This window comes from Ranitomeya variabilis, chromosome 2, assembly GCF_051348905.1.
Source record: "Ranitomeya variabilis isolate aRanVar5 chromosome 2, aRanVar5.hap1, whole genome shotgun sequence".
In the NCBI taxonomy this organism is placed as follows: domain Eukaryota; kingdom Metazoa; phylum Chordata; class Amphibia; order Anura; family Dendrobatidae; genus Ranitomeya; species Ranitomeya variabilis.
The window spans coordinates 441,143,678-441,168,728 of NC_135233.1; the positions used below are offsets into that span (position 1 = coordinate 441,143,678).

General features: G+C 47.0%; 1 protein-coding gene across 5 annotated transcripts in view; it reads right to left on the reverse strand.

The window, feature by feature from the left end:
- TTC17 (tetratricopeptide repeat domain 17) overlaps positions 1-21,533 on the reverse strand; it is an 81,832-nt gene extending 60,299 nt beyond the window's left edge. For 2 of the 5 annotated variants that reach the window (XM_077287094.1, XM_077287096.1), the window contains exons 1-12: positions 21,095-21,473; positions 15,370-15,459; positions 15,123-15,292; positions 4,710-4,821; positions 4,134-4,265; positions 3,473-3,582; positions 2,758-2,923; positions 2,091-2,230; positions 1,839-1,999; positions 1,322-1,434; positions 990-1,121; positions 604-719 (exon numbers count right to left, since the gene is read on the reverse strand). In XM_077287094.1, the coding sequence (XP_077143209.1) occupies positions 604-719; positions 990-1,121; positions 1,322-1,434; positions 1,839-1,999; positions 2,091-2,230; positions 2,758-2,923; positions 3,473-3,582; positions 4,134-4,265; positions 4,710-4,821; positions 15,123-15,292; positions 15,370-15,459; positions 21,095-21,334 (1,682 nt within the window). In that variant the 5' untranslated portion in view covers positions 21,335-21,473. Of the gene's footprint in view, positions 1-603; positions 720-989; positions 1,122-1,321; positions 1,435-1,838; positions 2,000-2,090; positions 2,231-2,757; positions 2,924-3,472; positions 3,583-4,133; positions 4,266-4,709; positions 4,822-15,122; positions 15,293-15,369; positions 15,460-21,094 lie in introns of all 5 variants that reach the window. The other 3 variants (XM_077287097.1, XM_077287095.1, XM_077287098.1) reach the window with 3 other exon arrangements.
- Positions 21,534-25,051: the final 3,518 nt, after the last annotated feature.

Consider the following 25,051-nt stretch of genomic DNA (forward strand, 5'->3'; position numbering starts at 1 on the left):
GAAACTATCGAAGCAGCCGAGCCATGTGATTTCCTTACCTCCCAATGAGCCTTATGGAAACAGCGAAGTACCCTGAACTAGGCTGTATTTTAGTACAGATGATGTAAGAAATTCTTGCCCATATCTTATATAGTTATACTAGCAGGTCCACTTTTCTAAATCTTGTATTTGGGATTCCCTGCTGTAAGTCAGAATGGCGGCAGCTGCAGAAGTGGTCCCTTACTCTACAGGACCACAGGGTCCGCAGAAATATATTAAGTTAAGAGATGCAATGTAACGCTGCATTAAGAGCCAATCAGGGGATGTATACTGACAACACTGAAGACCCCCATAACACATTCGATGAAAGTCACCAGTCCAACCATCTGATGTGTATGGGGGTCTCCATGGGGGAGAAGAGGAGAAAGTGGTTGGAATTTCATTGCACACACCTTTTTTGTTTTCAGGAGATATTCCGCTAGCAGAGGTGTCTGTCAGTGGCGTTCTCCATGCTGACCATAGAGAACACATGAACTGAGCAGATAGTGGGGAGCTCGTGTGTATGGGGGAGAAGGGAGACATGGCTGTCCGCTACGTCATCTGTACGCTCAGCCGAACTCTCACCTCAGACCAGGCTGCGCAGGAGGTAGGTAATATTTTGGAAGCTCTTCAGGTGGAGGAACCGTTGGAAACTTTTTAGCACAATCTGCTTTCTTGGGCCATAAATTCTCTCTCTCTTCCTAAATTAAAAAAAAAAAAAAAAGTAATTTTTTGTCTCTACATTGTGATTATTTCCTAAGTAAAAAATTAAAATTTACAGAAAACCTTATGTGCAGTTTTCTAAATTTTAGCTTCTCCGCCTCTGATCACACTCGGACAGATTTTAGTAAAATATGATGTGAGCTGCGGTACTGAGAACAGTCCGCGCAGAGCGAGCGATGCTGTGGTGTCATGGCTCCGCACCCACCGTATACACGGGTCCATCGCTTTACTGCTATGATGCCACTTACATGAAATGAGGCCGCATCCAATCCCCACACTTTTAACGCAGAGCGAGACACTGGAGGGCGCAGAATACTCTGATTTGCCTGAGGATCTAAATTGTCCGATGTAATCTGTGCCGAGGACGTGTCATCACCAAACTGACAAAACAGGGAAAAATATCATGAAAATACTTAGAAATGTACAAAGACTCCCCCAGACTGAGCTGCACCAAGTACTACTGGCAGAGCAGCAGTCTACATACAGGAGTCCGGGATTTACGTTACAGAAAAGAACTGAACATGTAAAAAGCTGAAATATTTATTGTCTTGTTCTCTCTTTTCATTTCGCCGATACTTACAAACACATGCTCCACATTCTCAAAGACGTCTCCCCGGTGGTAACGCACCGGTAAATCCCAAGGGCAGTGCAGACTGTGCTTACGGCTGCTGATCTGACAAATCTGATGATTTCCTAAAATAATTACCAGGATTATACATCACAGTACACACTGCAGACCAGACACAACCTCATACAGATAATATGTATGGCCTCCAGCAGTAACGCTCCTGCAATCTATGGAGCAGCCTAAACTCAACCCTTCCCTCATGCAGGGTCACAAGCCCCAGATTTCCACTACTTGTTGTAGCCAAACCATAACCCTTCCCCTCCTGCAAGGTGCCTATGACCAACACTTCCCCTCCTGCAGGTCACAGACCCGACCCTTCACCTCCTGCAGGACACAGACCCGACCCTTCTCCTGCCTGACACAGACCAGACACATCACCTCCTGCAGGACACAGAGTCCCAGCCTTTCCTCATTCTCTCCTGTCCTGGACTTGCTCTTCTATAAATACATAAGTATTGCCCGAATTTACCTAGCTGAGCCTCCTTGGCCATTTGTGTCTCATGGATGATGTTGCGGAGGATCTGCTCCTCCTGGATCAGCTTATGTTTCTCCAGAACCTCCTGCTGTCTCAGGTAATGGTCGTGCTGCTTCTGATATTCCTTCAGCTCATTCAGAGTCCTCTGCAAAGACCTGGGAACAGATGTAAAAGTGAGGAGCCATTGTGACACATACCATTTTTTATACGCAGGCACCGTGCTAGTATTATGGCGTAGACACTCGCCTGTGCTGAGCCTCCAACTTCTGCTCCAGCTTCTGCTGGCACAGTACGGCCTTCTTCCTTTTGTCGGCTTCATAGAAGAAAGGACGCAACTCCAGGACTCGGTCGTAGCACAGTACAGAGTGATTATACTCCCCCAACATCTACAAGAAGGAAGACAGAACTATAAATTTACTCTTACGTGAGCCTTAGAGGCTCCAAACAAGGCAGAAGAGAGCATGCTTCTGCCCAGCGCCCCGCCACCCAGAGCCACAGCGCCCCGCCACCCAGAGCCACAGCGCCCCGCCACCCAGAGCCACAGCGCCCCGCCACCCAGAGCCACAGCGCCCGGCCACCCAGAGCCACAGCGCCCGGCCACCCAGAGCCACAGCGCCCGGCCACCCAGAGCCACAGCGCCCGGCCACCCAGAGCCACAGCGCCCGGCCACCCAGAGCCCTGCTCCTTGACCAACTAGTTATCCATCCTACCGTTAATGGGGCAGATAGGTGCTTGGTTACCAAATATCAAAGTCACAGAAAATAATATAAACTGTACCTATATATATTCTGTAATACTACAAACAAATCCTTGCAGACAGAATTTCACTGCATTTGATCAGATGATCGATTAAGGGAATTAACTGGAAATTTGTAAAAGTTACCTATGAAAAAAATCAACCGAGGATACTCACTGCATATATATTCCCCAAGGTGTAGTGGCTGACCAACGAGTCAGTAGATACGTCCGGCCCCGGGGACACATCGAGTGCAGCATGAGCCAGAATAGCAGCATCGGCAGAAAAATGTGCTCGGTGCAGGACATTCGCCATGTTCAGGAGGGCAATACCCTTGTTGAACCTGTAAGGTAAGAGTTATTACCAGGGGAAAATCATAATAAAGGGGACGTTGTCTCAGAGGCCTACACGTCTGACCATCACATTGCTTATACGGTGACTTCTCATACGTGCTTAGGTCTGCAGAGTCGTTGTCTGTCTCAGACAGGCATTGCTGCAATCTGATGCTGTTATATGCTGGAGCAATGGTGGGACCCCAACATTAGGGAAATAACCTGCACTCATTCCAAGGGGAAATGCACTGATAAGACCAGAAGGAGCATTTTTACACTTTGGATAGGAGTGCAATGACTGCACGTGGGAAGTGTGTGCAAGCCACCTTAACTCTGACTTACACACAGACCTCTGATAAACGCCGTCTCTCTCTAAGGCTAATCCTACGCCCAAGTCTTCCTCATTTTCCCAAACCAGACATTGATACCATTACTCAGAGAATGCAATGCACAGAGTTGTGTTTGCAGGATGCCCCGGTACATATCAAATCCCAGTTTACGGCTCATCCTAATTCAGCATTGACCAAGAGTCAATATATAGCTTGGAAACGGTGCATTACCTGGAAGAAAAGTGCAAGGCTCTCATGGCGCATTCGACCATGTGGAACGGCTCATTCTTTATTCTCCAATAGAACGAGGCCATGTTATAAAGAACCCAGGAAGTCGTATTCTGAAAATCAGAGAGTAAAGCAATGATTTCCTCTGGCATGGACGTGTATTCTGGGGCATGCATCACAGACGGTGAGGCTGTCTCCCCAGTGTTAGGTTGGCAGAATTCACACTGGTGTCGATAAGCTGCACAGCGCCGTCTATAGCGGCACAATGTCTGCTTCAGCAACAGAAGAGTAATTTTATATTTGTTATAATTTTATGCAGATTTCTGATCAATTAAAGGCAAACCGAATGACCATTTTCAATTCTAGCATGGACCCTCAGTACATACGGGGAGGCCCAGGCATCAGTTTGGTCTCTCCGGTGAGAACCCAATAGAAAATGTTTGAGAAGCCCAGTTACATCTAATATGGAATCCTAAGAATCATCTCCATTTTTGCTTTTTTTTTTAATGCAGGAGGCAGCCAACTTGTGCCAGGCCGGCTGCAGTATCATTTAACTTTTTTAACGAGCATGCTCATCATGATGCGGCATTTGTCTGCCGCTCACAAGCATACGCATGGGTGCATTGTCAATATCATCTGAATTTCTTCATAATCCATTAATTACCTTCACAAGGGCCTCGTGTATTTTATGCCCAATGTCCTCCACGTTCTTCCCCAACTTATAGGACAGGGAGCTAAATATAGGATCTTCCTTAGGTAGCAGCGGGGCGGAAAGGTTCTTCCTTTCCTGAATACCCTACAGATAGAAAATTTGCAAAATATTATTTCAACCAGGATGATCATAATCAAAGGAAGGGGTTATCTCATAAAAAAAATAGAATTAACTGAAGCTTGTTTACATTTTAACATTATGTTTCGGGGGACAAAATGTGTTTGATTACTTATAATACAGACTTGTATGATAAACCTCAGCCACCACTAGAGGGAGCTTACTGTAGAGTCTCTGCACAGTCTACTTACTAATAAGAGTGTCTACAGTGAGCTCCCCCTAGAGGTGGCTGCTGGGAGGATGAATTTCACCAATGAGCGATAACTCTATGCAAGTATTAGGAGCTCTGCATGTGAAACGTGCCTCCGATCATCTGATTCGATGCTATGGACCACTGCTGCCATTTATTTCTGGACTCCTCCTTACATATGAAGCCCAATGTTACAAATGTCAAAATATTAAAGTTCGTACCCGAAGGTGCTGATAAGCGTGGATGCTGAAAGGAAGCTCTATGATGCTGGTGCAGTCGGGCGGCTTTAGGTTTGGAGGTAAGGGACTGTGCATGTCCATGTAATCTTCTGGACTGTAAATTAAAAAGACATTAGGATACATAAAATATACAAGTTGTTAAAGGCAGTCAGCGGGTTTTCTGAGAGCAGCATGATGTAGGGGCAGAGAGCCTGGTTCCAGCAATGTGTCACATACTGGGCTGCTTGGTGCCATTTTAATCCCTTCATTATCGTCGTTCTTCCTGACCAGGCCATATTTTTCAATTCTGACCAGTGTCGCTTTATGTGGAAATAACTCTGGAATGCTTCAATGTGCAATTTTCAAAACTTTTAATTTTCCAGCACATATGGGGTATCGGCGTAGTCAGGAGAAATTGCACAACAAACTGTGTTGTTCATTTTCCCCTGCTATCCTTGTGAAAATGCAATGTTTGGGGCTAAATCAATATTTTTGTGAGAAAAATTAAAATGTTACATTTTTTTCTTCCACGTTACTTTAACCCCTTTCTGCCAGCTGACGGAATAGTACGTCATCTGGCAGTATCCCCCACTTTGAGGTGGGCTCTGGAAGTGAGCCCACATCAAAGCCGCGACATTTTCAACAGCTGACATGTGCGCGCAATGGGCGCGAGCGGAATCACGATCTGCCTGCGCCTATTAACTAGTTAAATGCCTCCATCAAACTGACCGCGGCATTTAATAAGTGCTGCCGGCCGAGTGGACGGAAGTATGAGCACCGCTGACCCCCGTCACGTGATTGGGGGTCATCGGTGCGTTGCCATCACAACCAGAGGTATCCTGAAGACCTCTACGGTTGTTGATGACAGATTGCTATGAGCGCCACCCTGCTATTGAAGCATGCCAAAATAAAAAAATAAATAAATAAAAAAAGTGTTTAAAAAAAAAAAAGTAAAAGTTCATATCACCCCCCCCTTTCGTCCCAATCAAAATAAACCTTCTGACCTACACATTTGGTATAGCCGCGATCAGAATCGCCCGTCAAAAAAAAAAAAAAAAAAAAGGATTAACCTGATCACTAAACGCTGTAGCGAGAAAAAAATCAAAACGCCACAATTAAGTTTTTTGGGTCGCCGCGACATTGCATTAAAATGCAAAAATGGGCGATTAAAAGAAGGTATCTGCACAAAAGTGGTATCATTAAAAAGACTCAAGACTCTTTGAGAACAAATTATCACAGAATACTTTGCGGACTCCTCATACAGAGCCCCTAAGTGCCAGAAGAGCAGAATCCCCCCCCCCAATTGACCCCACTTTGAAAATTATACCCATTTGGGAATTTATCTACATGTGTAGTGACGATTCTGACTCCATGGACGTTTCAGAAACAACCAGCAATGGATGTTCACGAGTAAAAATTTAGAATCTGACGTTGTAGTGACCAGTATGTTGTAATGCCCATACATTGTAGTGCCCAGCAGGGCTGTGGTGTCGGTAAGCCAACCCTCTTCTGACTCCTCAATTTCCCTGACGCCACAGAACTGGTCAATACTGAGCATGTACATAAAGTGCAGCACAGATTCATCCTAGATCAGGAACAGAACAGACATTTATAGGACATTTCATAACTTTCAAATTATTATGGAAAAAATTACATCCTACACTGAACTATTGTACTCAATGTATTATATATTTTAGGAGTCTGTTCATTTTAAACAGACTCCTCAGCCCTGGGGCCCAGTACCTTGGAATGCCCAGCTCATGCTTCTGGAGACATGCACCTGTAAATTAGGCGGCCTCTTAACACTACAGAAATGCCCAACATGTGGGCGCTAAATTTGGTTTGGGCACACTGGGGCTCAGAAGGGGAAGGGGGGGGGCATTTGGATTTGGGAGCTGATAACTTCCTGAATTTCTTTTGGGGAGAATTCCATTTTGCTTTTCCAGAGCCTTTGTGATACTAGTAACGTGGAAGCCCCCTATATTTGCATTAACAGATGACAGATCTGAATGGGGATTTGCTTTTTTTGTGGATCAAATTGAAGCTTTTATTAGGAACATGTTACATAACATTTTGGATCACAGTTATCCGGCGCTGTACGCTGAGCACTTACTCTGGGGTTTCCATCTAAATCTCAGAGTCACGTGAATCAGATGAAACCCCATCTATAGTGAGGTCTCAGAGTTACTCTGGACTCCGTCTGGCCTCTGTTCAGCGTAGTCTTTTTCAGAATTGCACAAAACGGTGGCCGACGGCACTTTTATGCAATCCTAAAAAGACGGACACCGCCGGATCACAGGTCAGACAGCATCCACAGTGCCTCCATCTGCCTCATTATAGGGAATCTTCCGCCGGGAGTTCTGTCTGAATCACGTATTTCAGAGAGTTACATGGAAACCTTGATGTAAGTGCTTAGCGCAAGATAAATGTGCCCTGAGCCTTACTGCGATCTTTGGGAGGCAGAATTAACAAAACAGCAGGAGAAAAACTGGTTTTATTTTTATTTATTTTTCCCGTTCCTTGTACACTATAAGTGATTACACGACTTTATTCTTCGGGTCGGTGCAATTTATATCGGCTTGTTATGTTTGGCTGCTGTCACACTAAAAGTCGCTTTTTATTACAAAAAATTTAAGTTTTCGCATCTCCATATTTTGAGTGCAATAATTTTTCCATATTTCTGCTAACACAGTCATGTGAGGGCTTGTTTCTTGCTGGACGAGTTGATATTTTAACTGATACTATTTTCGGGCACATGACATTTTCTGATTACTTTCTATTCCGATCCAAAATTATCAAAATCCAGCAATTTTTTAATGCTGTTAAACATATGGTAAAATTGATAAGGCAGCTTTATTCTTCGGGTCAGGACGATTACTCAAGTCATATTTTTTTATGCCTTGGCGCTTTTACACAATAAATAGGGATTTTTGTGTACTCGCTGTAAAATCCTTTTCTTCGAGCCAATCATTGGGGGGACACAGGACCATGGGCGTTATGCTGCCGCCACTACGACACTAAGTTAACACAGAAAGAATAACTCCTCCCCTGCAGTATATACCCTCTCACTGGGCAATATTCAACCAGTTCGGTAGAAAAGCAGGAGTATTAAACGAAAGACAATAAAACTATGTCAAAACCAAAGAAATAACAACAAGCCAAAAGGCTAACAGGGTGGGTGCTGTGACCCCCCAATGATTGGCTCAGAGAAAAGGATTTTACGGTGAGTACACAAAAATCCGTATTTCTCCTACGCCTCATTGGGGGGCACAGGACCATGGGACGTCCTAAAGCAGTCCCTGGGTGGGGAACTACATAGCTGTTATTACCCCATGTACCATAGATTTATAGCTAAGATACTACTGCCGACTGCAGAATGCGCCTGCCAAGGGCAGCGTCTGCAGACGAAAAAGAATGAACGTGGTAATGCTTTGCAGACCTGTTGTACTGACGCCTGGTGCCGAATGGCCCAAGAGGCGCCCACTGACCGAGTAGAGTGGGCCTTCATCCCTGCTGGGATAGGAACACCCTTGACACAATAGGATTCCTGAATAGCCGATCGGATCCACTTGGCTAGAGTGGCCTTGGAAGTGGGTAAGCCCTTCCTTTGTCCCCCTGGAAGCAAACAGGACATCTGAATTGCGGAAGGAGACCGTCCGTTAGATGTACCGTCAAAGAGCCCTAACCACATCAAGAGTGTGCAGAGCTTTCTCAACACGATGGACTGGTGCCGGACAGAATGAAGGCAGAATAATCTCTTCATTGAGGTGAAAGGAGGAAACGACCTTGGGTAGAAAAGCGGGAGAAGTCCTCAAGACTGCCTTATCCGGGTAAAAAAATCAGGAACGGGGATCGGCAGGAGAGAGCCGCCAATTCCGAGACACGCCTGATTGACGTAGTAGCCACTAGAAAAACTACCTTCCAAGAAAGGAAAGTTAGAGAGACATCCTGCAGTGGCTCGAAAGGGGCCTCCTGAAGAGCTCCAAGGACCAAATTAAGATCCCTAGGATCCAAAGGCAGTTTATAGGGAGGCGCCACACGAGAAACTCCCTGAATGAACGTCTTAACCGGTAATCTGGTGGCAATTTTTAGTTGAAAAAAGGACTGAGTGCTGACACCTGTCCCTTGAGGGAGCTAAGTGCGAGACCCGATTCTAGTCCTGATTGGAGAAATTCCAATACGGAAGGGATGAAAAATACCAGAGGGGATCGTCCACGGGCGTTGCACCACGCGAAGAATATTCGCTAGGTACGGTGATAAATGCACATGGACACGGGCTTTCTAGCACTAATCATGGTGGAGGACACCTCAGGGGAAAATCCAGCTTGGGCTAGAATCCAGGATTCAACGGCCACGCCATCAAAGACAGGGCCCGGAGCTTTGGTGGTAAATCGGGCCCTGTGAGAGAAGATCCATGCAATCTGGAAGTCGCCAGGGGACGTCGGCGACCAGCTGAACCAGTTCCGCGTACCATGCCCGGCGCGGCTAGTCCGGCGCAATTAAGATTACTGGTACCCCCTCTGCCCTGATCTTCTTGATGACCCTCGGTAGCAGGGGGAAAGGAAGAAAAATGTACAGAAGGCGGAAATGATGCCACGGTAGAACCAAGGCATCTGTCCGATGGCATGTGGATTGGAGTGATCGGGCAATGAACTGGGAGACCTTGTTGTTGAGCCTTGAGGTCCACATCCGGGGTCCTCCAGTGATGGCAAATCTGTGGATCGCCGAGATCGGCGAATGGTTGCGCTCGGCCCAGCGGATGATGTGGGTGACTTCGAGCATGGCCATCTTGCTGCGGGTTCCCCCTTGGCGGTTGATATACGCCACCGCTGTGGTGTTGTCGGACTGGATGCTGATGGGTCGACCTGCGAGGAGATGGTGAAAACTGTTCAAAGCTAGTCTGATCGCTCGTATTTCCAGGATATTGATGGGGAGGCGCGCCTCTAGAGTGGACCACCACCCCTGAGCTGTGTGGTGGCTGAAGACTGCACCCCAGCCCAAAAGGCTGGCATCGGTGGTCACCACCAGCCAGCGCACTGGGAGAAAAGACTTCCCCTGGTTCAGAGAGGATTACAGTGTCCACCACCTGAGGGTCTGCATGACCTGCCAAGACAGACGGCAGCGACGGTCGAGAGAAGACGGGTTCCCGTTCCAAGTCGGCAGCAGCGCATGTTGTAAGGGACGGAGATGGAATTGCGTGAACGGAACCGCTTCCATGACCGCTACCATTTTGCCGAGAATGCGCATGCTGAAACGAATGGAGTGAGAGACTGGTCGGGAGAGACTCCGTGCTCCCTGCTGCAAGGCCGAGGCCTTTCCCGGAGGGAGAATGACCAAGCCACGGGAAGTGTCCAGGGTCATTCCCAAGAAGGAAATCCGCTGAGCTGGTACCGAGGAAGATTTTTTGAACTTTATCTTCCAACCCAGGCGAGAAAGAGTATCCACCTTGATGTCGACGGACTCCTCGCAGGCTGGATATGACGGGCCATTTATCAGCAAGTCGTCCAGGTATGGAAGTACCACCACTCCCCGAGCATGAAGGATAGCCATGACTGCTGCCATGACTTTGGTGAAAACTCTGGGAGCGGTGGCAAGGCGAAAAGGTAAGGCCACAAACTGTAAGCTTTCCTCGCGAAAGGCGAAGCGAAGGAACTGTTGATGAGTGGGGAAAATTAGGATGTGGAGGTAAGCATCCTTGATGTCTATGGATGCTATTTCCATGGATGCGACAACAGAGCGGAGGGATTCCATTCTGAAGCGCCGAATTTTCACAAAGTGGTTCAGAAGCTTTAAGTCCAGTAATGGTCGTAGTGATCCGTCCCTCTTTGGGTCCACGAATAGGTTCGAGTAAAACCCCTTGAACCTTTGGTCTAGGGGAACCGGAATGATGACCGTCCCCTTGTAGAGCTCTTATGGCCTGGAGAAAAGCCGTTGTCTTAGTTTCGGGAGGACATGACTGAAAGGACCGTATCGGGGGGGGGGGGGGGGAAGAAAACTATTTTGTATCCGGAGGACACCAGTTCTCTGACCCACTCGTCGTGGACAACCGTGAGCCAGGCTTAGCGGAACAAAAGTAAACGGCCGCCTACTTGGTCGATGTCCCCCGGATGTTGCAACGAGACATTGAGTGGAAGATCTAAGGGATCTGGATCCCTTAGATCCAGATGACCTCAGTCTGGGTTTCCAGCTACGGTTAAGTCTGTATGAGACCTGGGAGCCTCTGTCTCCGCGCGAAGCTCGTCCTGATCCGGAGGATGCGAAAGGGCCGGAATCGAGGTTGTTGTTGATACCGAAACGGCCGGGTGGGCTTTTGTTGGGGAAGAAATTTACTCTTTCCTCCGGTGGCGTCAGAGATAATTTGGTCTAGCTCGTCACCGAATAAGTGACCCGCTTGGTATGGCAGAGATGTCAAAGATTTTTTGGAAACCGAATCTGCGCGCCAATCTCTGAGCCACAGGGCTCTCCTGATAGACTGCATTTGCGTCTGCTTTTGCAGCGCAATTAGCCGTGTCTATTGAGGAGTTAACTACGAAGTCCCCGGCGTGAGCGATCTGGTTGGCCAGGTTGGTCACCTCTGGGGGGGGGGGAGAGATAACTGTCATGGAAGGTTATGGTCAGAACCTCAGCCCAAGCGACCATAGCCTTAGCCACCCAAGTAGAGGCGAAAGATGGAAAGAGCGACGCCCCTGTCGCCTCAAAGACAGATCGAGCCAAGTAGTCAATTTGGCGGTCAGAGGGATTTTTGACTGAAGAACCGTCAGACAAGGAAAGGAGCGTCTTGGAGGTGAGATGCGCTACTGCAGGGTCCACTGAAGGAGACTGCAGCCAGTCCTTCATTAGTTTCTGAGCGAAGGGGTATTTGGACTCAATCAGCTTTTGACCCGTGAAGCGTTTATCGGGCCGGTCCCTGTGTTTCTGGACAATGTCCTTAAATTCAGGATGAGTGACAAATACCCTTTGGACACGTTTTGACTTTTTGAAAGACACCACGTGTTCCTGAGTGGAAACAGATTCCTCGTCCACCTTAAGGGTCTTGTTGACCGCCTCAATAAGAGAACTAAGCGTCTCTTGAGAAGTCAAGGAATCCTGAACTAAAGATGCATCGGACTCATATTCAGAGTCATGTGCATTGTGGTTCTCAGGAGAAGGGGAACGAGACATTGAACTTGCGGAGGCTGAAGGACAAGCGTGGCCGTGGACAGGGGACGCGAAATGGGTCCGTTTTCTGGCACCCCTCAGTGACAGGGAGTGCCCCCTGCTGGTGAACAGATCCGTACCGTCGCCAGAGTCCTCTGTGGTAGACAACATGGCGTTCTGACTTAGAGAGGGACCCCGGAGGGAATCTATTGCCTTGGCCAGTGAAGTCATAGAACGCGACAGGGAAGAGGCCCACTCAGGGGACTAGGCTCCGCAGGGTCAGAGGCGGCGTTGGTGGTGGTGGGAGGCGGCTGCACACAGGCAGGATCACAATTCGCGCATAACGGGGTATTGTGAGCTCAAGGCAAGGCAGTATGACAAGTGGCACATGAGATAAAAATAACTGCTTTTTGTTAACCTTTTTGGCCTTTTTAGGGTGAGACATAGTGTGCCTTTAGAGACGAGGGCCAGATCTGCAGAGTATGCGCTGGCAGGGAAAGGGTTAAGCTCTGCTGTACAGCTTACCCCACGGTCCTGTGCCTGTGTCCCCAGGGAGGAATAGGAGAAGATCGGAGCAGTCAGGTCAGCGTTTTCGTCCGGTTTTCCCCGCAGAAGTGAAGTCCCAAGATGGCCCCCGAGATTTGCAGAGCGCTTCTTGTTCCAAAAGAGAAGCGCCTGGATAGTGGGCGGGGCTCGGGCGGAGTGCGGGGAATTGCCTAGCCCGGCTGAAAAGCCAGGGACTACATTTCCGGAGTCCAGCCAGCGGCACCTCTCCCCAGGGAACAGAACCGCACCTTCCCACGCAGGCAGCGTGAGGAAGGGGACTACTCACCGCCACAGAGTAGTAATGCAGCCTCAGTTACGAGGGTATGCGCTCAATCCTTCCTCCCTTTGCCGGGGGGTGGAGAGGACCCTCCATTCATCTTCATCTGTGCCTGCCACAGGGGACATACGGCTATTGTGGGGACTACATGACGCCATCAGGTGAGGGCCTTGATATGCGGTGGAGCCCAGGAGAGGCACATAAGGGCCAGAACTCTATGTGCTCGCCATCTTACAGGGGGGAGATCGGAACCGTATAAAAACCGTCGCCCTAAGCGTAGATTAGGCGTGCCCCATTCGTCGCAGGAGAGGGTACGCAGAGGTATACTCCGTGCGCTCGCCTATTGATGGTTCGGGGGAGAGCGGACCCTTGAAAGGAATCCGTCGCCCCCTTCACTCCGTTAATTAAAAAATAAAAATTTACAGAAAATCAAAAAGGAAAATAAAAACGTTGGGGTCTGAAACAGACTCAAGTGCCTCCTACAGACACTAAGCAAGAATTGGTTGAATATTGCCCAGTGAGAGGGTGTATACTGCAGGGGAGGAGCTGTTCTTTCTGTATTACTTAGTGTCAGCCTCCTAATGGCAGCAGCATAACACCCAATGAGGTGTAGGAGAAAAACTATTTTCTAGAAAAAAAAAAATAATTATTAACTTAATTCTGAGAGCTATACATTTTTTATTTTTCTGCTTATGGAGTTGAGTTGTATGAAGGTATCTTAAGTGGTACCATTTTCATTTCCACTCAACATTTTCATTGCGTTTTATTCCATTTTTTGTTTGGCAGTATAATGAAAAAGCATCGGGTTTTTTTTTATTGTTTTTTACAGTATTCACTGAAGGGGTTAACTAGTGTGACCGTTTTAGAAGTTGAGTCGCTCTGGAAGTGGCAATACCAAATATGTGTACTTTACTCTTTTACATAAATGTTTATTTATTGGGATTTTTTTTCCATTCTTAATTTGTGATTTTAAAAATATTTTTACAATTTATTATTTTTTTATTTTTTTTTACTTAATCCCTCTATGTTTCTAATGTCCCTTAACTGTTTACTCTGATGGCTGTTATAATGCATTGCAACCTATGATATGTGCATTGCAGCGTTTAGGGGGCTCAGCAGCCTGAGGCGGTGCATTGACAGCCGGGCCTTGGCTTTAGCCGACCTCACAGCGGCGATCGCGCAGACAGCTCCTGTGCCCCACATAATCACCATGAAAAACCCATATATCAAAGGATGAGAATCCCTATCCAACCATGACGCATGGGTATGTCAAAGGTCGTGAAGGAATCCCTGTTTTCTTGTGGTAGATGTAGCAGTGCTCAGAATGCTGAGCTGTGTGAAACCCCACCCATACCACAGAATGGCAGCGTACTGTGACCACTGTGCATTGTCAACAAGCTGCCAATCAGTGGTGTGGGCAGGGGTTACAAAGATTAGCCAGACCAGCCTGTACGTGACACCTAGTCCTGCAGTGATTATCTCCTGCTAATAAAACAGTGATTGTATTGAAACTAGAACACAATTAGCGACTAGTGATGAGCGAGTGTACTCGTTGCTCAGGTTTTCCCGAGCCTGCTCGGGTGACCTCCGAGTATTTGTTAGTGTTCGGAGATTTAGTTTTCATCGCAGCAGCTGAATGATTTACAGCTACTAGCCAGGCTGAGTACATGTGGGGATTCCCTAACAACCAGTCAACCTCCACATGTACTCAGCCTGGCTAGTAGCTGTAAATCATTCAGCTGCCACAATGAAAACTAAATCTCCGAACACTAACAAATGCTTGGAGGTCACCCGAGCAACGAGTACACTCGCTCATTATTATTAGCAACACATCACTGGAATCAGGCTCTCCTGCTCTTTATTATGCTGCTCTCAGATTAACAAAAACCTGCAGATTCCCTTTTCTTTAAAAAAAAAAAAAAAAAAAAAATATATATATATATATATATATATATATATATATATATATATATATATATATATATATATATATATATATATATATATATATATATATATATATATATATATACACACATATATATATATATATATACACACACACACACAAACACACACACACATATATATATATATATAGATATACACACACCCACACATATATACACGCACACATATATATATATATATATATATATATATATATATAGCGCCAAAGTGATGAGATTAAATAAAAATCCTCCCCGATTGAACAAATTGTGTTCTTTCGAATCAGATGAAATGTGAACGCTGCAGACGATCAATGGACACACTGAAAGGCAGCAGCGTTCACATACCACCCATGCTGAATGGTGATCCTGGCAGATCGATGGAAGACACAGCGCTACACTTTAGCGCATCTGGTCAGGGAGGTACGTTTTTGTTTTTTTTTACTGCAAGATGTGAGGGTCGAGGTCACATTACTGGCAGACTCTACAACCCTTTAGTCTCAGCACCTGATACTCCTGTCCTCCAGCGACATGTACGTCCCGTCGTATAGGTCCATGTCACCCAGAGGCACTTTGGCCAGGACACAATCTGGATCATCTTTGTAGTGTCTCTGTTCCAGCCCTGTGTCCCGATCTTCGTTCTCTTCAATGTGAATTTTCTGTGCGACCAGATGTTTCTGCCGAGAGATGATGAAAGGTAAAAAATAAAGGATAAGGATGGGGAGACGTCAGGAAAGAAAGGGGGAAAAGTCACCTCTAGTTCCTTCAGGTATCCAACAGTGGTCTCTTGTCTCATGAGAATCACTAAATCGTGAGGGTGCTTCAAGTTCATGGGTGAATCCACCTGCAGGAACAGACCGTTGAGAACACCAGACAAGTGGTAAGGAACAAATCTGTACAGTGAGCGCAGCAACAGCCACATGTAGGAGAGAAAGACGGGAACACCCCATAGAAGCCACATGGATCATTCACTGCACCAGAAACATCAGGATCTCCATTCTCACACAGAGGAGCAGTCTTATAGTAGTTATATTCTTGCACATAGGGGCAGCATTATAGTAGTTATATTCTTGTACATAGGGGCAGTATTATAGTAGTTATATTCTTGTACGTAGGAGCAGCATTATCTACTATATAATTGTCTAAGGGTCACTTCCGTCTGTCTGTCACTGATATTCATTGGTCGCGGCCTCTGTCTGTCATGGAATCCAAGTCACTGATTGGTCGTGGCAAAACAGCCACGACCAATCAGCGACGGCCACAGTCCGGCGGAAAAATGGCCGCTCCTTCCTCCCCGCGGTCAGGGCCCGCTCCGTACTCCCCTCCAGTCTGCCCTCACACAGGGTTAATGGCAGCGGTAACGGACCGCGTTATGCTGCGATGTAAGGCACCGCTTATGTAAGGTTACCGCTGCTATTAACCCTGTGTGACCAACTTTTTACTATTCATGCTATATAGAATGGATTAAAACATAACTTTTACTCCTATTACAATTAAAATATGTATGGACAATGTATACAATAAAGTGCAAAACAGTGCATAACCGTGCTCAATAAAAAAAAAATGGTTTTGTCTCACCAAATAGATGTTAGTTACTGGCAGGAGTCCGTTAGTGCTTCAGGGGGAGGGGGGAGAGAGTAATCACTATACTACCCCAGTCGTGCCCCTGTTTTAGCTCCTGCCCTGACAAGGACAGTACCCAAGTCAGGCTAATTAATTGTACCCACCACACAAAAAATGAACTTCCCTACGCGTTTCCTCTCACTTCAGTGAGACTCATCAGGGGAATATATATATAATTGTGGGATATTCTATTCAAGAGAAAAAGTCCCTCCATCCGGAGGTGACTATTATGTGTCCGATGCATACGGTTCTCGGCATGGACTAATGGTAGTTATGGTACCATTAGTCCATGCCGAGAACCGTATGCATCGGACACATAATAGTCACCTCCGGATGGAGGGACTTTTTCTCTTGAATAGAATATCCCACAATTATATATATATTCCCCTGATGAGTCTCACTGAAGTGAGAGGAAACGCGTAGGGAAGTTCATTTTTTGTGTGGTGGGTACAATTAATTAGCCTGACTTGGGTACTGTCCTTGTCAGGGCAGGAGCTAAAACAGGGGCACGACTGGGGTAGTATAGTGATTACTCTCTCCCCCCTCCCCCTGAAGCACTAACGGACTCCTGCCAGTAACTAACATCTATTTGGTGAGACAAAACCATTTTTTTATTGAGCACGGTTATGCACTGTTTTGCACTTTATTGTATACATTGTCCATACATATTTTAATTGTAATAGGAGTAAAAGTTATGTTTTAATCCATTCTATAAAGGACTCTCTTGGCTATTTAGATATATTGATTATTAGAGATTGTGTGAAGTGTGTGCATCTGACACATCTTCTCTGCTAAAAAATTACTATTCATGCTGCCTATGCGGCATGAATAGTAAAACGATCTAATGTTAAAAATAATAAAAAAAATAAAAATTCGTTATATACTCACCGTCCGTCAGCCCCCGGATCGACAACAGGCCTTTCCCGCTCGCGACGCTCCGGTAACCGGTCCATGCTGCGATCTCGCGAGATGAAGTAGCGGTCTCGCGAGGCCGCTACGTCATCATCTCGCGAGACCGCAATGCACTCTTGGACCGGAGCGCACGAGCAGCGTCGGTAACCGCTTCGCTTGGATCCGTAAGGTGAGTATATAACTATTTTTTATTTTATTTTATTTTTTTTTTAACAGGGATATGATGCCCACATTGCAATATACTACGTGGGCTGGGCAATATACTCCGTGGGCTGGGCAATGCACTCCGTGGGCTGGGCAATGCACTCCGTGGGCTGGGCAATGCACTCCGTGGGCTGGGCAATGCACTCCGTGGGCTGGGCAATGCACTCCGTGGGCTGGGCAATGCACTCCGTGGGCTGGGCAATGCACTCCGTGGGCTGGGCAATGCACTCCGTGGGCTGGGCAATGCACTCCGTGGGCTGGGCAATGCACTCCGTGGGCTGGGCAATGCACTCCGTGGGCTGGGCAATGCACTCCGTGGGCTGGGCAATGCACTCCGTGGGCTGGGCAATGCACTCCGTGGGCTGGGCAATGCACTCCGTGGGCTGGGCAATGCACTCCGTGGGCTGCGCAATGCACTCCGTGGGCTGCGCAATGCACTCCGTGGGCTGCGCAATGCACTCCGTGGGCTGCGCAATGCACTCCGTGGGCTGCGCAATGCACTCCGTGGGCTGCGCAATGCACTCCGTGGGCTGCGCAATGCACTCCGTGGGCTGCGCAATGCACTCCGTGGGCTGCGCAATGCACTCCGTGGGCTGATCAATGCACTGCGCATACATATTCTAGAATACCCGATGCGTTAGAATCGGGCCACCATCTAGTAGTAGTTATATTCTTGTACATAGGAGCAGTATTATAGTAGTTATATTCTTGTACATAGGGGGCAGTATTATAGTAGTTATATTCTTGCACATAGGGGGCAGTATTATAGTAGTTATATTCTTGTACATAGGGGGCAGTATTATAGTAGTTATATTCTTGTACATAGGGGGCAGTATTATAGTAGTTATATTCTTGTACATAGGGGGCAGTATTATAGTAGTTATATTCTTGTACATAGGGGGCAGTATTATAGTAGTTATATTCTTGTACATAGGGGGCAGTATTATAGTAGTTATATTCTTGTACATAGGGGGCAGTATTATAGAAGTTATATTCTTGTACATAGGGGGCAGTATTATAGAAGTTATATTCTTGTACATAGGAGCAGCATTATAGTAGTTATATTCTTGTACATAGGGGGCAGTATTATAGTAGTTATATTCTTGTACATAGGAACAGTATTATAGTAGTTATATTCCTGTACATAGGGGCAGTATTATAGTAGTTATATTCTTGTACATGGGGGCAGTATTATAGTAGTTATATTCTTGTACATAGGAACAGTATTATAGTAGTTATATTCCTGTACATAGGGGCAGTATTATAGTAGTTATATTCTTGTACATAGGAACAGTATTATAGTAGTTATATTCTTGTACATAGGAACAGTATTATAGTAGTTATATTCTTGTACATAGGGGGCAGTATATAGTAGTTATATTCTTGTGCATAATGGGCAGCATTAAAGTTGTTAATAAACTGAAAAACAGCAGATCTGAAAGATACAATTCAAGCTGAATATGAGGAAATAATTTATTTTATTATTTTTTTTAATTAAGGGCTATTCTCAAGTTGTCTCTTGAGCAGCACACAGCTTTCCAGTCTCTTCACTTCATAGTTTCTGGGGTTTGGGGTGATGGAGCGGGCAGGCACTCCTATGTCAGTGACAGTTCTAGTAAGTAGCAGAGTTGTAGGATTAATAGAACTAGAAAACTCTGCACAGTTTATGACACTATAAGCAGTCTCTTCTGGAGTGTACAGTGCTATCACTATATTTGCATATAGACAGAACAGTGCATTTGAAGATGCACACAGCTCAGAACAGTGAGCAGTGATTAGGAGAACTGCATTTTCAGAAACCAATGCTGGGGTATGGTGATTTTTGCAAGATTTATAACAGCAGCTTGACAGGAGGGAGCTGAGCAGCTACCTGCTGTATAGACATCAATGGGTTGAGAGAGCTCACCGGTATGTTAAGAGTTAACTCCTCTCCTTCAACCACTGGTAAAGCTCCATAAAGCCTCAATGTGCAGAATGTCAAAAAGCTCCTGTTATTGCAGCTCAAACACATGTATGTGATCTGCACACTTGCAGTCAAACGTTAACTATATTCTCCTGCACTTCTCTTCTAGAACATTCAAAAAGAAATCGTAGGAGCAGAGGTGTCAAACTGCATTCCACAAGGTGCTGGAATCACTCTGTGCAGGTGATTAAATTATCACCTGTGCAATACAAGGAAATCCTGAAAACATGACCTGTTTGCAGCCCTCGAGGAATGCAGTTTGACACCTCTGGTAGGAGGATCTAAGAATCTAGTCAGCATGTGACCCCCCCCCCCCATACACTTCACATACAGGGATAGAAAATATAATGTTGCCACAATTAGTCATTAGTATGACTGCAAACTTTTCAGACCGGTGCACCTCTATAATAAGAACAAAGAAATCAGATTATGGCTCCAACCATACAATATAGTGCAATCTCCATCCCCCTTGTCAGCTCCTAGTGACCCGTCCATCACAATACACTCAGCTTAACATTTCTCCTCCTGTCAGTGTCCTGTGCCCCCTCCCTCCCTCCTGTCAGTGCACTGTGACCCCCTCCTGTCAGCGCCCTGTGCCCCCTCCCTCCTCCCGTCAGTTTCCTGTGCCCCCCTCCTCCCAGCGTCCTGTGCCCCCCTCCTCCCTCCTGTCAGCGTCCTGTGCCCCCCTCCTCCCTCCTGTCAGCGTCCTCTGCCCCCCTCCTCCCTCCTGTCAGCGTCCTCTGCCCCCTTCCTCCCTCCTGTCAGCGTCCTGTGGCCCCCTCCTCCCTCCTGTCAGCGTCCTGTGGCCCCCCTCCTCCCTCCTGTCAGCGTCCTGTGCCCGCCCTCCTGTCAGCGTCCTGTGCCCCCCCTCCTCCCTCCTGTCAGCGCCCTGTGCCCCCTCCCTCCTCCTGTCAGCGCCCTGTGCCCCCTCCCTCCTCCTGTCAGCGCCCTGTGCCCCCTCCCTCCTCCTGTCAGCGCCCTGTGCCCCCTCCCTCCTCCTGTCAGCGCCCTGTGCCCCCTCCCTCCTCCTGTCAGCGCCGTGCCCCCTCCCTCCTCCTGTCAGCGCCCTGTGCCCCCTCCCTCCTCCTGTCAGCGCCCTGTGCCCCCTCCCTCCTCCTGTCAGCGTCCTGTGCCCCCTCCCTCCTCCTGTCAGCGCCCTGTGCCCCCTCCCTCCTCCTGTCAGCGCCCTGTGCCCCCTCCCTCCTCCTGTCAGCGTCCTGTGCCCCCTCCTGTCAGCGTCCTGTGCCCCCTCCTGTCAGCGTCCTGTGCCCCCTCCTGTCAGCGTCCTGTGCCCCCTCCTGTCAGCGTCCTGTGCCCCCTCCTGTCAGCGTCCTGTGCCCCCTCCTGTCAGCGTCCTGTGCCCCCTCCTGTCAGCGTCCTGTGCCCCCTCCTGTCAGCGTCCTGTGCCCCCTCCTGTCAGCGTCCTGTGCCCCCTCCCTCCTCCTGTCAGCGTCCTGTGCCCCCTCCCTCCTCCTGTCAGCGTCCTGTGCCCCCTCCCTCCTCCTGTCAGCGTCCTGTGCCCCCTCCCTCCTCCGGTCAGCGTCCTGTGCCCCCTCCCTCCTCCGGTCAGCGTCCTGTGCCCCCTCCCTCCTCCGGTCAGCGTCCTGTGCCCCCTCCTGTCAGCGTCCTGTGCCCCCTCCTGTCAGCGTCCTGTGCCCCCTCCCTCCTCCTGTCAGCGTCCTGTGCCCCCTCCCTCCTCCTGTCAGCGTCCTGTGCCCCCTCCCTCCTCCTGTCAGTGTCCTGTGCCCCCTCCCTCCTCCTGTCAGCGCCCTGTTACCTGCTGCTGGATCTTGCCGTCCTCAGTCACCACCCAGTGTGTTGTGGCCCCCGAGGGCCCCACTGTACAGAGCAGAGAGATAAGTCCTAGCACACAGGCCCAGCCCTGAGGGCTCCTGACTGCGGCCACCTGCGCTCCGTTGTCGGGGGGGCACTGCGGCCCGCTCCTGCTCTCCGCCATCTTTCCTGCTGAAATCACTTCCGCCGCGCACATCGGAAAAGGAAGCAAAGCAGCCGCCATCTTGCTAGAGGCAAACTCCAGTCCACAGAGAGCGGTAAAATGCGGCGCTACAGGTCCCAGCGGAGGCGGCTCCGGGCTGCCAGGAGATGGAGTCCAGCAGGAGACAGAGCTCCGGTGCACGACCTGCCACTGGGTGCCATCAAACTGAACAGCCCCTAGCAGGATCACGTGATCACCGTCAGCCAATCAGCAGCTGTCCAAAGCATCATGTGACCACTGTGATTGTCACGACTCTTTCGCTAGCTGTTGACTGGCTGGGAGCAATCACATGACACAAATGACCAGTCACACCCATCCTCAGGGTTAGGGCTGGCAATAAGGGCCCATTCACACAGTGCGCTCAAATCTTTTTTTTTTTGTTTGTTTGTTTGTTTTCACAGCAATTTTTGTGGAATCACAAAAGAAGTATTTTATTTTTTTTACTGCAGCTTCTTGCTTTAACCCCTTCCCACCATGACCACTATTTATATTTTATATGTTTCTTATTTCCTTTTCAATGAGCCAGAAAAAAAAAAAAACACATTCTGTCCCCTGACCACTCAGTAGTCGACTGCTTATAACCATCAGCCAATGTTGAGAGGTAAAACCGCAGTGTAAAGCATGGGGGCGAGAGAGCCGCTAATTGGCACAAGGAGACGCTAGCTTTCCTAACGCTTGCTATACCGTTCTAGTCCTGAAGATGGCGCTTATTCCCAGCAGGATGGGCTGTGGGTTATGCCACTAGCGACACCCGGCCAGTATGATTTTGTGGCGCCAGCGAGCGTCCATGGGCCGCACTTTGTTCACGTTAGGTCTCGCCTTTTCCATACAAACAGCATTACTGCACCGGGGAATCATTTGTAGGTGAAAAGGTACAAACGAGCATTTATATTTTCATTAATATGTGAAAAGTAAAAGATACAACCGGGATCCGTAAAACACAATTTAAAGGGGTTGCCCACACTAAATAAAAAAGCGTCCTGCAGACAGCCAAGCCCCTGCGTTCCAGAACCACATACATCATGCTCTCCCCAAGCTCATCTTCCCTACAAGAGATTTATGCAGGAATCAGTGATTGGCTGCAGCGGTCACATAGGGTATAGATGGGCTTTGACAGTTGCTGCTCATCAGAGTAATTGCCTGCAGGAGCATCAGACATTTATGTACAGACTGGATGAGGGGCCTCATAGGATCACATATGGGACCGCCACGTTCAGGTCAGCGCATGCCTTTTTTTTTTTTTTGTTTATAGGAATGATGACAGAAACCCCCCCCAAATAAAGTGATTACAGTAACAAACTTCTGGAACTTTCCATGCTGTACAAAATTATATATAAAAAATGTTTTGCTACTCTTTAAAGGGAATTATGAACCAGTAGATAATTATCAGAGTGCGCGGATCAGTGGGCGGTTGTCACACACAAGTACTCTACACTCCGGTCTGGCCGGGATGATGAATGTGACAATCACAGAGACAATTTACACCCAAAAAACATTCCACCAGAGATTTAAAAAAAAAAACACTTTCCGGTATTGTTAAACTGTGAATAAATAAAAAAGGGAGGTGTAATAAGAAAAATAAAATAAACTATTGTTTAGATCAGATGTATTTAAATATGAAAAATATATATCAGGATTTTTATTTAAAAAAAAAAAGTAATCTTGTCATTTTCACACTGGTTACTGGGTTAATTTCTGTCATTTCTTTATCAGAGGCAACATTACAATGACAGACGATACCTCAATATACAGCTGATAACAGCAGACAGGGATATCACAGCTCACCTCCTCCCTGTCACTTCACAATGACCTTTGCACACGCTCATTAAAGGCTTCAATACAAATGAGTCAGTCTGATCGCTGCTGCTAATGTTCGGGTGGATTTCCTGAAAGAAGTTAGAGCTTAAACAAAAAAAAAAAAAAGAAAAAGACTAAAAAATGAGACTAGCCAGATTTATTTATATATATATATATATATATATATATATATATATATATATATATATATATATATATATATATATATATATATATATATATATATATATATATATATATATTTTTACTTTTAATAAAGATTTCCTTAAAAATCAACTTATTTGGGATAACAGAAAAAAAATTGGAGTCCGGCTCAACAGGACTGGATTTTCCTTTTCTTTTTGTTTTTCAAAAGAAAATATGGTGCATACAAAAAAAAAAAAAAATGTACATGGTCGTCATGACCCAGTCGCCCAGACCCAGTATTTTCCTTGATGTGAGACCGGTGTCTAAGGCTACGTTCACATTTGCGGTCGGGCGCCGCATGCGTCATGCGCCCCTATATTTAACATGGGGGCGCATGGACATGCGTTGTGCTGCGTTTAGCGCCGCATGGCCGCAAGCGTTGGACGCAAGAAACGCATCAAGTTGCATTTTTTTTGCGTCCAACTTGCGGCCAAAAACGACGCATGCGGCGCAAAACGCAGCGTTTTAGCGTGCGTTTTGCCGAGTTTTTGTTTGCGTTGTGCGCTGCGGCGCACAACGCAAATGTGAACGTAGCCTAAGCCCCACATGGATGAGCAAAGAGCAACTGGGTGAGCTGGAATCCAGTTTCTATAATCAGCTTATTTGACCAGTTATTCAGTATTTTAACTAATCTGTGTAATGCAATTTTATTCTGTGAGGATAGGAACCCTCCTAAAATCAAAGTGTGGGGCCAATGTGCTACCTAAGTAATCAGCATCCGAATTTCTGGGGTGTGACTGTGGCTTTGAACCAGCCTGACAGCAGCTAAAACTTAATTATAATGATTTATTGAAGCTTTTTCATTTGAAAAGTGACCAGTAAGAGCTGCTCAGTTTAACACCGCCTGGATCAAGAAGTATCTTGAGTGTTGCTCACCCTCGTACACAAGTGGTCAATACGGCAGGGAGCACGTGATGCGTTGTTACAGTGAATGTCCAGCTTAGAACACTTTTATTGTTCATTAAGTATATCCAACAAAGTTTAGAATAATTTCTCTTAATAGAAAACCTTTGTTTTATGCACAGTCTAAAGATACAGCTTAGAGCTAAACTGTAAAATGTTGACTGATACAGCATGTGCCCTCTGGTGGTGACTGTATAACAATAAAACCGCAGGCAGGAAGCCCCTTGGAACCGAAGCTGTGGGGGTGGGAGATCTGTGTCAGACAGACCACTGACCAAAACGACGATACCCAATGCGGCGACTCTTTTCCGTTTCTGATGGGGAGAGATACCAATGCATGCACCAGGCAGCATAGCTGCCAATAACCATCGGTCACGTAGCAGGTAGGGTGCACTAGTCCTGTACTGATTAACAGGAACAAAGTCTGCCCAGCGTACAGCACCATCTCTCTCCACCATATGCAGAAAGGAGATGCGCTGCTCAAGTCTTTCATGAGATTAATCATTACAAAAAACATGGCCCTAAACTTCACCTTCTGTGATGGATGATGGGCAGAACACTTGCCAACCACAAATGATAAGTCAGGACCTTTTAACTGGTGCAAAATTAGGAAAAATTAAAAAAAAGTTTCTTACTTTAAATTTCAATAGTCGTCCCATAACTGACCGCTCCCAATACTCGTCCCATAACTGACCGCTCCCAATAGTCGTCCCATAACTTACAGCTCCCAAGTCGTCCCATAATTGACCGCCCCCAAATCGTCCCATAATTGACCGCTCCCAAGTCGTTCTTTAACTGACCGCTCCCAAGTCGTTCCTTAACTGACCACTC